This window comes from Phoxinus phoxinus (genome assembly GCF_949152265.1).
Source record: "Phoxinus phoxinus genome assembly, chromosome: 6".
NCBI classification, from domain to species: domain Eukaryota; kingdom Metazoa; phylum Chordata; class Actinopteri; order Cypriniformes; family Leuciscidae; genus Phoxinus; species Phoxinus phoxinus.
The window spans coordinates 15874731-15889399 of NC_136881.1; the positions used below are offsets into that span (position 1 = coordinate 15874731).

General features: G+C 40.0%; 1 protein-coding gene across 2 annotated transcripts in view; it reads right to left on the bottom strand.

Annotated features, from left to right (window-relative positions):
• The window catches only part of adgrl3.1 (adhesion G protein-coupled receptor L3.1), a 115559-nt gene that overhangs the window by 39215 nt on the left and 61675 nt on the right, over positions 1-14669 (bottom strand). For both annotated transcript variants that reach the window (XM_079614720.1, XM_079614721.1), the window contains 5 exons: positions 9040-9336; positions 6466-6563; positions 5734-5919; positions 3485-3523; positions 443-626 (listed from right to left, as the gene is read on the bottom strand). In XM_079614720.1, coding sequence (XP_079470846.1) covers positions 443-626; positions 3485-3523; positions 5734-5919; positions 6466-6563; positions 9040-9336 — 804 coding nt within the window. The remainder of the gene's footprint in view (positions 1-442; positions 627-3484; positions 3524-5733; positions 5920-6465; positions 6564-9039; positions 9337-14669) is intronic.

Genomic DNA, 14669 nt, shown 5'->3' on the forward strand with positions numbered 1-14669 from the left:
CATTTTGAAATTCATTAATGCGTGTTAAAATTCATAGCTTGAAGTAAAAATTCTACACGGATGCTTTGAAGATTTATGCACATAAATGTAATTTATTAGGGTTAGAATTTACTAGAGTAGAAACTGTGACATTATTTTTATTTTACATATACCCACACATTATCCTACAGGCCTGTGAGATCGTAGACCGTTATGGTTCTTATCCGATCACGAATCAGCTGTAGAAATTCCCTGCCTGTGCACAAAAACATCGGATTCCTTCTCCAAGAAATTGTTTACCCATCTGTTGTTTAACTTGTTATTTGTCTCGTCGTGACAAAGAGAAATCAGACCGAGCAGTGTGAAATCTGATTAGATCAATGAAATATGTGCATACACTCATTACGGATCTGCACGTAAACGTTCGGCAAGCGCGTACAAGGGACTAATTTTGTAAACTCACGAATGTTGTCTGTGCTTTCTTGTATGGTGTCCGTTTTGAGGAGGTTGTCTGCGAGCATGAAGGCGCCCGTCTCCACCGTGTCCAGCAACATGGTCGCGCATCGCAGCTGCTCGGTCACGGACAGCTCCCTCCACGCCGCCTGGGATCGCACCTGAAGAAGGTTATTCACCGTTTCAACCATGGCCTGCGGAAGAGAAGTCAGAAAAAGAGAGATGTCAGCGTTCCAGAGGTGAGGGACGACTTCTGAACCCACACACATACATTCTGACATCTGAACTTCACAATAAGGACATATTTCCCAAAGTGCCCAGCTCTCCCATAAACCATTTCTCTTCCACTTTCACCCGCTCTCACACACTACACGGTCTCTGTGCTGGAGTATAAACCTGTCAAACTGAAGAAAGATCCACGGGGAGCATGAGACATTGTGAAAATGAAAGAAGCTGTCATGACGCGCACACACACACATCCGCGCAAACACTCGCATGCAAACACACACGTGTTCACACAAGTCAAGGGGTAATTTATGGGTCTATAAAAGCACTATATAGGAAAATTAAATGTCCTGGCTGTGCAGCGGAAACTAATATAAGCGTATTTAAAGAAAAGTGCGATATTAAGATATTAAGCCTTTTCAATTTGGCAGTGAATATTATCACAGGGATATTAAAACCACAACCTTGATATACAAATGAGGGTATAAGACTTAAGGTGGTAGTTTATTAAAAAGCTTGCTGAGTTTATCGAGCCGCATTCCAATTTTGCTTTTCATTTGAAAAAGTGCAGCATTCAGCAACATGAGCATATGGACTACAAAGCAGGCCAAATATATTTGTCACTTTCACAAAGATGCTGCTAACAATAATTCCAGGTCAAATTCCTTTTATTTAAAATAGATCATGTTTCTATGGGAGTTCATAACCTTGCATTTTTATTACAACAGTTACTGCACATATAAAGCGTATAATATCTGTGGAGAAGAGATATGTAATTAACTTCTCTCACTGTGGTGCACTCATCCGTAGGGATGGACAGAGGGTTGTTTTGTCGTTTGTCTTTAGGTTTCTGCAGGCTAATCTGGCCATTGGGTTGAATCATTCTGCCCCAGTTACAGTAGAGCAGTGTGTGTGTGAGAGAGAAAGTGTGTTAAAGGCAGGATGAGTATATTCATTTTGACACCACTAAAGTAATGACCCTTTTACGAGAGAGAGAAAAGGAGAGACTGAGATGAGAGACGACTGGGATAAAAGGTAAAAAGGAAGAGTTATATTTACTTCCTCACAAAACTGCTTATGAAATCTTCTGACAGAGTGTGTCAAGAGGTCAGGGGTAAAGTGTGTGTGTGTGTGTGTGCACTTGGGGGCTCGCACTGCGGAGACAGATAAGAGATTTTTTTTAAACTCTTCTTACATTCTGTTTCCTCACACACATAGCGGCAATACTCTCCACACACTTGGTAAATGGAGCAGAACTGAAGTGCTTTGAAGCTGAGGAGCTAATCCAGCGTGAAGAAACACACACACACACACACACACACACACACACACACACACACACTGCATTACATATTAGATGACCACTGAGAATCCATATTTGCTTGATGTCAGCACCGGGAGGCTTCAGACAGTTGTCATGGAATCCTGTAATTCTCTCTGTCTAAATCAGCAGGATCAATTGATGTTGTGATAGACTCATTTCTTCTCAGCGGAGTATTTGAAAAATCACTCCGTCATTTTTTTGGTTCAAGTTGCTCTGGCCAATATAGCAGAAATTGGAGACTTATGCTGACACCCACTGGGATGCAGGATCATGAAAAAGCCATACATTTTGGTTACCGGTGCTATTGTAAACAAATTTGACCCAGATTTTTTATCTATGTGGATTTTGAAAAAAAAAAAAAATAATAATAAAAAAGGAAACTAATATTTAATGTCAATTAATTGGTCATGTTTTATCTTGCCAACAATAAGTCATAATTTCCACTGATGCATAAAATATAATAAAATAATACAAAAATAATATGATAAAAAAATACTACATTAAAATAATAAAAATAATAAAAAATATCAAATAAAATAAAATGTGCAAGATGCCCGTTTGCAGAAATTCTGGATTATTTTTATTATTATTTTAATTCAAATTTTGTTTATTATTAGGATAAACCCCTTGAGATGTATCATCTCGTTTTCGAGGGGGTCCCGAATTTTAAATTATTCTGTGAGCATAAGTGTTGCATAACATAGTTTGCATAGTTTGATTAGGCTACTAAGATAAACAGTAGTATTTATCTGGTCATGTGATCTTAATTTTAAAAATAAGTAGGCTACTACTATGACTGAGGTCTTTGTCTCAAGTGAGTGATTTTAAAACATATTTGTAATATTAATTTCTTTAAAACATTTATAATCAGGAGAAATTACCAAGAGGACCTTTAAACCAGAAAACAGAATACTTGAGCAACATTTAGACCTCAATTATTTCATGGAGTAAAAATCGGTCTAAATCTGTCATGTATTGGCAGGGTTGACAGAGCGGTCTGGCTCAGTTTGAGATATGCATCAGTCATTTTCTACCTCTAAATCAGTTTTTCTCATGCTTTTCCTTTCGATCAGTTTGCTGAGCTTTACGCGGGCTTATCTACATTATTCTTTGCTTTTTTCCACTGTCTCTCTCTCTCTATCTCTCTCTCTGTGTGTGTGTGTGTGTGTTTATCAGTCGCCTGATGTGACACTGCTGACCAGTGCTGACATCACTACTGCTTTCTCAGGAGAAAAAATTGCTCTGCTTTTATAAATGCAAAAAATGCAGCCCACGGGCACAAGCGCAGACGCACAGACACACACAAACAGCCAATATGATTCATATGGTGTGACAGATACGGCTTCACACAAGTATAAAGCAGCATTTCTGTTGAAAACTTTACCCATCTATGTAGATATTGAAATGATATGAAACATGAATAAAAAAGCAATGACAATATATGTGTGTCTACACACACACACACACACGCAACATGCAAAATAACTTTACAGAATTAAGTACCTGTATGAAGAATCGGCACGATCGCTCTCTCTTCTGGAGCTGAAAGACACATTATTAAAAACTTACAATAACTCACATACACAAACACAACTACACACATAAAATCACAGTGCACATTTAATCATTCAAAGCCCAATGAAACAAGGCCTAATTAGCTGAAATAATCTACAATCATTTTGTAATAAATACTAAGGAATCATAATTATATTATGTATCAGAGTAGGATTAGGAACAAAATGAATCCGTTACTGAGTTACAGTCACCATGTCGACTCATGAAACTGACACTGTACTCTCAAAACATTCTACATTCTGGCCAGGGCAATAATACTGTAAACATACAAACAAACAACACTGAGATGTATAAAGTCTGAATGGACTGCAGGTGTCTGACTGCAGATGAGCTGGTGTTTGTGTAATTGATAACTTTAGCTGGATGCAGGTAATAGGAAACTGACAGGCTGGCCATTTAAAGTTTGTAAAGTGATATTCAGGCACTATAGTGTGTTTGTGTGTGTGTGTGTGTGTGTGTGTGTGTGTGTGTGTGTGTGTGTGTGTGTGTGTGTGTGTGTGTGTGTGTGTGTGTGTGTGTGTGTGTGTGTGTGTGTGTGTGTGTGTGTGTGTGTGTGTGTGTGTGTGTGTGTGTCTGTTCAACTGCTCTATGTTTAGACACATTAAAGGTGATGTGTGTCATTTTATTGACATTAAAATACTTTCTCCTATAATGCGCAGAGAAAGGAGGGCCGTCTATTGGGGACAACCAGGACATTTGCTCTGGGCCCTATGATAAGTTTCACTATGGCAGTAGTAGTTCTCATCTGGTTTTACTTCAGGACCCAGTTTTTGAATAAAAAAATTCCCTTAAAATCAAACATAGAACTGTAATAGTGATAATAAACTACAAAGGCGCAATCAGATGCAAAATAATTGACAACACATAGGTTTAACAGGAAAATTCACAATTTTTGTTTGAAAATGTCTTGAATTTCAATAGCACCATGTTTTCAAAACTATTTAAAGTGATTTCAAGAGCTAGGCATATTTATTGTAGTTTCAATTTTGTTTGTTTTTGAGGATGAATGTTAAGTCTTTAACATGCTGTCATTTGATTAATTTAGCTTAAACCAAGTGACAGATAAATCTGTGCCAAAATATTGTTGTTATATATATACTGACTAGCCAAAACATTATGACAACTCATACAGTAGGTGAAGTGAATTTTGTTTATTATTTTTCTAACAAAGACACATGTCATGATCTGGGTACAGCAACTTTGACAAGGGCCACATTTTTATGGTCAGACGACTGGGTCAGAGTATCTCTGAAATGGCAAGGCTTGTGGGTCAGCAGTGGTGAGAACCTATCGCCAGTAGTCCGAAGAAGGACAAACCACAAACCAGTGACAGGGCATTGGGCTCCCAAGGTTTCTTGATGCGCAAGGGCAACAATTTCAATCCTGTCTGGACCAAACTGACAGAAGGCCTTCTGTGGCACAAGCCACACAACATTTTAATGAAGGTTATGGGAGGAATGTGTCATAACACACGGTGCGTCGCATGCTGATGCATATGGTGCTGTGCAGCCACAGACTGGTCAGACTGCCCATGATGACCCTTGTCCACAGCCGAAAGCCCCTATACTGGGCAGGCGTGTGTCTGATCAGACCTTGGAGCAATGGAAGAAGGTTCCCCGGTTTTCCCCGAGGAACCAACAGCATATTTGATAGGTGGTCATAATGTTTTGGCTCATCTGTGTATATTTCGGTGCATTGGGTGTCTTTTGTTGCGTTCATCTGTGCATATGTGCAGTGCTGTGCAGTCGACGTGTGCATTTCACCACTTTGAAGTGTATATTTTTTTTGTTATTCTTTTATGTTGCGCTTCTTTTGTTAATTGGAAAAACTCACCGGGGCTTTATGAGCTGCTTTAATTTGTGTGTCCTTATTTATAAGAGTGTGTGGGTGTGTGTGAGTGAGTGCAAAGATTTTCTGTCTATCGAGCAGTAGCTGTTTTTAACAGGAAGTTTTCCCATTTGGGCCTTAAAGCCTTTGATCTGTGTACTGCCACAGGTTTACTGCCTAAAACACTGTACTCCGCACAGAACTAGAGCACTGCTCTCTCTCCTGCTCCCTTTCACACCAAACATACGCATGAGCTTTCTCAAAATTAAAGTGCAGCAATGTAATTAACATGTAATAAACGTGTAATTACTACCAATGCAGTGTGTGTGATTTCTTAACAGCTGGGATACCTTGTTCAAGCTACGTGCCGCTGTGTCTTTTCCCCCCGGGGTGAGATTTCGCAGCTGTACGTCCAGTAGTTCCACCAGTTGTGCCATGGCTTTGACTGTGGACGGAACATCTCCGGGTCTCAACTCTCCCTTCGTCTGTTCAGCCAATTCCCGTGCTACTATAGCCGCAGTTTCCCCTGATCTCATCTACAGAAAGAGAGAAAGAAATGTACGTGCGCATATCGATTTTATTCTCTCTGTCCCTTGATGGCCGAATAAGTGGATGAACAAATGGCTTCATAGATTTGTGATTCTGCCTATTTTCTGATTTGCTCTCTGTAGTACAAAGAAAACCATTTCACATTACCATTAAGATTCAGTCATCATCATCACACATTACACACACATGCACTCTCACTGCACACACACACACACACACACGTGCCACCTTATTTCAAGCTGCTGTCGCAAGACACTTTTGGCTGCTCTTCTGTCTTTTCCTTATTTCGCCACAAAGTGAAACAAATTGCGGCTGATCCTGACAGTTGAATTTTGGCTCTTTTTGTTGTACACTAAATTTCCTCTAAGCTGTTTTGCTACAGGCTGCTCTTTGTGATAAGCTTCTGTTAAAAAAGCTTCAGGCCAAATTATGCTTTAAGAATATTTGCTATAGGCATATCACTCTCTACTGAATTTTTTTAATAGGCTGATATGCCATTAGCATATTTCCCATGGTGCCATGTTTTTACTCACTCTTTGAGTGATGTGATTGGTCCATGGTGAGGTGCAGTTGCTCAAATCCGGTCCCTTCGGATCCCAGTAGCCAAGCAAACAATTAAATGTGGCTACACCTGTAAAATAATAATAAAGAAAAACATGAACACAGCACAAAAACACACATTCGCTCAGGCAAATGCACATACACACTGAGAGAAACCTGGCCTGGCAATTTCTGTCAAACCAATCTCACACACACAAGCAGGGCAAGAGATTTACGAGCGATACATAATGTGTCAATCAACAGCTGGCAGCTGCCCACATAATGAGGTGGCACTGACACAACACCTGAACACCTGTTTTTAAAGATTAACTCAACATACACAGAGGTAAATAAATAGCATTCATAACTTAGAAGAGTTCATGTCTATATACAGTGGCCTGAACAAGTATTTGTCATAGTTAAGTCACACGTAAAGGGATAGTTCACCAAAAAATAAAAATACCGGGAGTCACTCACTAAAATAGGCCGATCTCAGCAACCGATCACAAATTGATGACGTCAGACTTTAGCGCCGCAGTCATGTCATCACCAGTGTGGAGTTATTACACCGTCTCAAGAAACAATGCATTTTTAAGCCTTGCTATTTAAGAACAAGTGATTTGAAAGCGCTCATGCACAGTAAGCAGCGAAACAGTGCTCATTCGATATGTGCGCGCGCTGTCTGAGAGACCAGTTCTGAGCGCACACACCGGGAACACACACACACATAAAGCTGCTGCTCATACAGCGCGTGAGTACTATCTTACTGGGCTTGAACGGTCAAAACACACACAAATGCCTGTCTTTGCAAGTATCTTTGTAAACATCGTTTATGTCTTGTGAATGTAAACAGTGCATTCGGTGTTAAAGTGAAAGCAGGCTAATAAAGCTGCTGCCATCCTTGCCATTTATGTAAATCAATGTTTATCTCTCATTGCTCTTAACTAAATCACTTTTGCAAAGATTATGCACTGTTTTAGTTTAGCGCTCAAGTGTTGATGGTGAGTGGCTATTCCGTACAGAAGCATATGTTCTGAATAAAAAGAGGAATAAACTTTATACACAAAATGCATACAAGCTCGAATTTATAAAGAGAATCCTGCCTTATGGACGGAGGAATGAAGGACACAAATACTCAGCACTTGCTGAATAATATTTCAGATCATTTTTTGTATCAGACTACTCATTTTGTTCATTTAGGAGTTGCAGTGTTTCTATTTGTTTTTGTCCTCAGTCACAGATTAGACAATGCTTAATTACACCTTACGGGTAGTAATTATGTTCAGTTTGACATTAAGTCTTGCAGGCCCTTTAATAAGCCATAGTATCCTAAGACGAATAGTGTTTTGCAAAATTCCTGTTTTTAAAAGCCTTGTAAAATGTTCATTGTAAAAATATTTGTTGTGCTTATTTATTTGATTCTCAATCAAAAACGATCTATACCATTACTGAAAATAAACATCTGTGGTATTAAAAACAGAGAGCTTAATTATTACTTATAAAGCTTGAATGATCAGGATCGGTATCGGTAGATCATGAAGACAAAAAAATCTGATCTTTTTTCCTATTACCGGTATATAAAAATCCCTATTATTTACTCATCCTCTTGTTATTCCAAACCTGTATGATGTTCTTTTATTCGAGGAACTCGAAAGGAGATGTTTAACAAAATGTTGATGCTGCTCTTTTTCATAAAATGAAAATTAATAAAATTAATAAATTAATAAAACAACGAGATCCAAAAATGACAAAAAAGAAAGACCACAAAAGTGGTTCATTGACGTGTGCACTGTATTCCAAATCTTATGAAGCCTTATGATAACTTTGGTACATACCAAAATGTAAGTTATTATAAAGTGATAATCATATTTTCTAGCTCTTAAATCTCATTTATGTCTATGCATATTAAAAAATGGCTACTCCTATGGTCATTTTATTATTTATTTAGTTTTACCATTGACTTTTATTTTATGGACAAAAAAAAAAAAAAAAACACTGAGACGTTTCTTGTCTTTATATTCCACAAAAGAAATAAAGTCATACAGGTTTGGATAGACAGAATGACACCAGTTCTCATTTTATTGGCAAAGTATCCCTTCAATGTGAAATGTTTTGCAAATGTTTTTGAGATCTTTATCTTTCGAACAATAAATGACACTTTGGTTTGGTATATTGATATATAATGCAGAGACATTCTGACCATTTTAATCATGCTTTAAGTGTCCAAATACGTTTAGGGGTAATTTTATTTAGGTTAATGAATAAATTGCTATGTACGGTAACTATTTGTACTGTGGTAATTCCTATTGTTGAACATAATTATAAAGAATTACTAATGATGAGTTTAGCTCTAGACACTGAAATGATAAACTAATTATAGGCTAGAATTACAAATTAATTCTTTCATTCGTTTTATCAGGAGCCTTGTTGCAGCGTTGAAGTGTATCAGATATCTCCAAGAGCGCTACACAGCTAAGCCTAAGCGTTGATTTATGCAATACACATTAAACAAAACAAACCTCCACACCCACTGCCCCTAATAATAGATTAATCACTCTCTTACTAACCTATGGTGCCAGGTGGGCACGGTTGCTTAGCAACCTGTCCCTGGTGAGTCCGTGGCCAGGAGATTTCAGCAGTGAGACGTGGGGCACAATAGTCAACAGCGACTGGAGTCTGCAGGGAAGGAGGCGACCGTGTCAGGGCTTCTGGGAGGATGTTGTTATGGCGGCGAGGCGGAGCCATGGCGGTTGTCGTGGTAGTAGTGAGAGAAGGACGGAGCGTGCCCGTATATGGGCGTGGAGGATTCGTGGAGCTGCGCACTGGAGGAAGTGCATCAGGAAGCAAGACTGAAGATGGAGGATCTGTAAGAAAGAGAAATATATCTCAAACTTACAGTTTATTTACATTTGACATTCATATTTATTTACAATTAACAGTCACATTATTATAGAAAATATTACAATTTAAAATAATTTATATACATTTATTCTATAACAACTCCTGTAACAAAATTACACACACATATATATAGTGTATATATATATATATATATTGACAGATGATATATTTATCATCTGAATTTACTATATATTACATTTTATCTATTTATCTGCAGTTTAAGCGCAGACATTTGCCCAAAATGTACTGCTAAAACAGAGACATCTTCTATCTCTGTCTCTCTCTAGACATCTCTGCTCTTTCAGGGATGACTGAATGAGTCAGGTTTCTGGAGAGTGTTTGTGTGTGTAAATGTGTGTGTCTTTGTGCCCTGTGCAGCAGTTGGGAGTGTATGTTTTGACAGGCCCGATCCCTGAGTGCAAGGACTTCAGAGAGGCAAAGATAGATGATGTTTAAACGTCATAACTCCCCATTGGCACGCTCTGTTCCTGTCTGTCTCTCTCTCAAACACACAAGCACACACCTGAGGGCCTGAATCAGGCATATAGCAGTCAAATGCATATATGTAGCTTTGTTTATTGGTATAAAGTTAGAAAGAATCTGTGTCAGAAGCTCAGGAATCAGGGTATCAAATGGCAGGGAGTAAACATCCCTTAAAGCATGGGCTAGACTGAACTATGCTGTAAGAGTTCTGTCGACAATACATGTGTGTTACACGTGTGGATAGCCACATACTGGCACACACAGAGAGAGAGAGAACCGAAGAGCAAAAACTAAAGATATAGCTTCCCTCTCTCTTTTTTGTTTCTTTCTTTTCCTGTCTCTCTGTCTTGCCGTGGTCTTCTGGAGATGCTCTTGCAGCCGCAGCAACTGCTGGAAAAAAGGACTGAAGTGCACTAAAGGACTGAAGTGACTGAAGAACACTAGAGGATAGAGATGCTACCAGAAAAAAAAATCATTTTTGTCTTCTTTTTTTCATTTTCATATTTGTCAGTGAATTGGCCATGGTGATGTACTTCAGTAAAAGTGGATATGAAAAGAATGCACAAATACATCCTACAGGGCTCTGCTCTAGGACCAATTAAAATATTTTTTAACTATATTTTAACTGCGTTTTTAACTTGTTTTTTTCTGCCTTTATATTAGATTCAATATATTTTTCAATATTTATGTACTCTCAAATGGCATTCAAAGGTGATTTTATTTCCCAATCAGAGGCACTATAATTTTAAACAAACAACTACAACCCAGTACTAAAACTAATTAAAAACCTAGTTGAAAAAATAATCAGGGAATGTTTTCCACAGTGTTTTTCCTTTTAATGAACAAAAATAATTATATTTTATATTGTTCATGTCTATGCACCATGTTAACAGAGTAATAAACACCAATATTACACACATTTTTTACTGAAACTTTTCAATATGCCTATATGAAAAGACAAATGAATGAATCAGAACTCTGAAATCGATTTACTGACACACAGTTTTGGGTGGGTTTTAGTTATGTTTCCTAGTTTTGAGTTTGTTTCTATGCTTTTCATTAATTTGATTATTAGTTGCGCACCTGTTACTCATATCATTGATTGTTTTGTCTGAGTATTTAAGCTCTGTGTTTATTTCAGTTCTTTCTAGTCAAGAGTGTTTTGTTTTGAGTTCCCATTTAGACGGAACATCAACACCTCATCATTGTCTTGATGCTATGGGAACGACTTCAGTGTGAAGCGGTGTCTGAGTCAAGTAAACGCTAAGCAATTGGCCAAATATGTTTGGGAGCAGAGCACACTCGATCAGCTCTCGGGGGAGCTGATTGTCCTCACTGTAAGCGTTTCACAGTGAGGAAGCTCTGCTCCCACCTCGCTCTCTTCGATGACGAAGGACACTTTGTCTCTGCACCCCATGGTTCGGGTCCCGCGTCCACCGAAGTGGCGCATAGACTTCGATCACGGGGCTCTCAGGTGGAGCAGTTAGAGGAGTCTGAGACGGGACCTGCCCTTTCTCTCGCTCTCTCTACAGACTCTGAGGGTCTCGTTCGGGATCTGGAAGCTTGCTCTGCAATTTCTTCCACTCCGGACATGGACCTGCTTTCAGGGGAGTCCTGAGGTTTGCTTTTGGGGGGGAAGCTTACCAATATCAGGTTCTTTTGTTCGGCCTAGCCTTGTCTCCTAAAAGTGCGTGGATGCAGCCCTGTCTCCAGGGAATCATATCAACGATTGGCTCATTCTAGCTAAGTCACAAAAAGATGGCGGTTTGCCATTGAGATGTCCTCGCTCATCTCAAGAATTTAGGTTTGAGGTTGATTCCCAAGAAAAGTGTACGGACTCCAAGTCAGAGAACTATGTTTCTTGGGGTGGTCTGGGTTTCGACCACGATGCGGGCACAGCTGTCCCCAGCTCGGATGGATTCCCTTCTCAGCATGGTAGGCAGTTTGAGGTTAGGCCAGGAGATTTCTGTCTGCCAATGCCAGGTACTGCTGGGTCTCATGGCTGCAGCCGCCAACGTAATACCGTTAGGCTCAAAAACAAGGGGTTTCATCCCCTATTAAAACCCATACTTATGGTAAAGGTCACACACAGATAGCTTTGTGCCCTTTATTATAGTTCGCGGGTTCTAACCTTGAATTTATCTTAAGGGTGCCTAGCTCAGGGTCTTTATTCTACAAGAGCGTCTTTCAGCCATCTAGCGGTTCCTTCATGGGATATTTCTATTGTATTAGAGGGGTTGCCAGATGCTGCATTCAAACCCTTAGAGTCAGCCTCAGAGAAGCTTCTGACTTTCAAGGTAGCTTTGCTTGTAGCTATTACCTAGCTCTAAAAAAGGGTAGGAGACTTGCAGACCCAATCGCCTCCTCCTGCCTAGATTTTGCTCCTGGACTGGTCAGGATGATATTACACCCTATGCCGGATTAAGAGCCGAAGGTGCCTTCATCGCCATTTCATCCTGTTTTCCTCAAGCCTTCTCCCCTCCAACTCAGGAGCAGGAGAGGCTTAACAAGTTATATCCAGTCCGGGCTCTCAGGATTTATGTGCACCGCTCAGGCCAATAGTGTAAATCTGCTCTTTGTATATTTGTCTTTGTGGGGTGTAACCAAGGTTCCGCTGCTTCCAAGCAGACTATACCCCACTGGGTTTCGGATGCGGTCTCCCTTGCCTATAAGGCACATGGTGTCACTTCACCTCTAAGCTTCAGGGCCCATTCTACCCGAAGTGTGGCTGCTTCAAAGGTGCTATCAAGAGGAGCGTCTTTGTGGGATGTTTGTGCTGTGGCAGGCAGGCTGGTCCTTATCGCTCACATTCATCAGATTTTATAGTGTGGATGTGGGGTCCTGAGGTTGAGCCCACATCCACACTATAAAACCTGATGAATGTGTGCGGGAAGGACCAGCCTGCCACAGCACAAGCATCCCACAAAGACGCTCCTCTTGTACTTGTTTTATGTTTGTGTAAACTTTTCACAACCTGTGATGCAGGCGTCCTCTTAGTATGGTGGCAAGGGTATTGTCGTTCACATAGCATCAACACCATAAAGCGGCATTGATGTTCTCTGATCTATAATAACCCAGCTCCCTGAAAATGGGAACAAGACACAGCGTCATGTTACCATACTTGAGGCATTTTTGTTAATAAAATATCATCGATATTGCAACTGTTGCTGACATTGTGATTACAAAGCTGAATTTTCAGCATCATTACTCCAGTCTTCAGTGTCACATGATCCTTCAGAAATATTTATAAAATGCTGATTTGGTGCTCAAGAAACAGTCCATATTGTTATCGATGTTAGAAAGGTTGTGCTGCTTAAAATATACGAGGAAACCATGCTAAAAAAAAACTATATTCTTTGATGTATAGAAAGTATTTCTTTTTTAATTTTTGTATCATTTAAGTCTTTACTGTTACTTTTGATCAATGCGTCCTTGATGAATAATAATAAAAAACAATCTTACTGACCCCAAACTTTTGAACGATAGTTTATGTACTGTGACAATAACCCTAATCCTTACACTAAGTTTAAAAAAATACATAGTTTTATGTAAATAAAGTACTGCACAGAGAGCTGCTCAAAATGTTACCTGCTATTTCACAACTAATTTTCAATGGGGGAAGGGGTGGGTTTCAGAGGACGTCACCACAGTACTGCCTACATTGGGGATCCGCCACTTGACCTGCCCTAATACCTTTAGTACAATGATGTACTTGCCGGTGCATAAATTATACCTGAAAATGTGCACTAACAAAACTGTGCAATCATAAGGCAGCGTGAGCCCTCGTTAGCATTTCACAACGAAAGATAGTTCCTCTTTCTTAGACTATATCCCACCAGACAGCTCTGGCTTATTATAGAGATGCACTGATCCAAATATCCCCTCACATCTCCTCTCATCACTTTTCCTGCCCTCTTTTCTTTCTCTCTACCCCCCACCTCCCTCTGTGCGGCAAATCTGACTGTGATTTTAAAGGGCCGCTGAGTGAAATGAAAGCACTTCCTGTTTCTATTTCTGTAACTGTCTGTGCGAGGAGCTACTGAGGCAAGACTCTGAAAGCAGCAGAGCATTCTACAGTGACTAATCGCTCACACACACGCTCACAGACAGGCATGGCACCCTCCCTTCCTTTTTCTCACAGAAGCCATTAAATGACAAACCAGCCCTTTCATCCACCTTCCAAATCTCCTCATCGCTCCTTTCTTGCCGATGACCGCCTGTCTGCCGTGCCCTCCATGTCTCTAGATTGTCATCTCTGTGATACAGCCCACTCAGACACAATAGGGGTACAGATAGAGGGCAACGTGTGTGTTTTCCAACGGAAAGGGCGCTTTGATTGGCAGCTGATCAAAGGAAGCCTTCTATTCTCCGCATCGTTGAAAAGATGACTGATTCACTCCTTGAGGGTAAAGGTCATTTATCATCTATTACTCGAAACACTTTTAAAGGCAGCATGACTTCCAGAGTGGGCTTCCAGTGTGGTCTGTTAAGCCCATCTCTTCCTGTAGACTAACTTGAAAGAGAAGGCAATATATAATCGGACGTCTATTTCCGACAACTGGCCTGTCGGAAGACCGCCGTATGAAATCGGTTCATTTGATGTTTGGTCATACTCTCAGGTGTGACCGGAACAAGCAAATTTGGTGCTGCTTAATGCACACAGTCCTGTTAAATATGGCTCAGCCCACACAGAGACAGGATACAATGTCACCTTGCTGATCAGGACCAATCAGAAGGCAGCGTCATGGCAACCACACAGAAAATCAGTGATTGGTGCAAGCTTGCGGTGCAGTTCACGGTAAATTTTAAAACC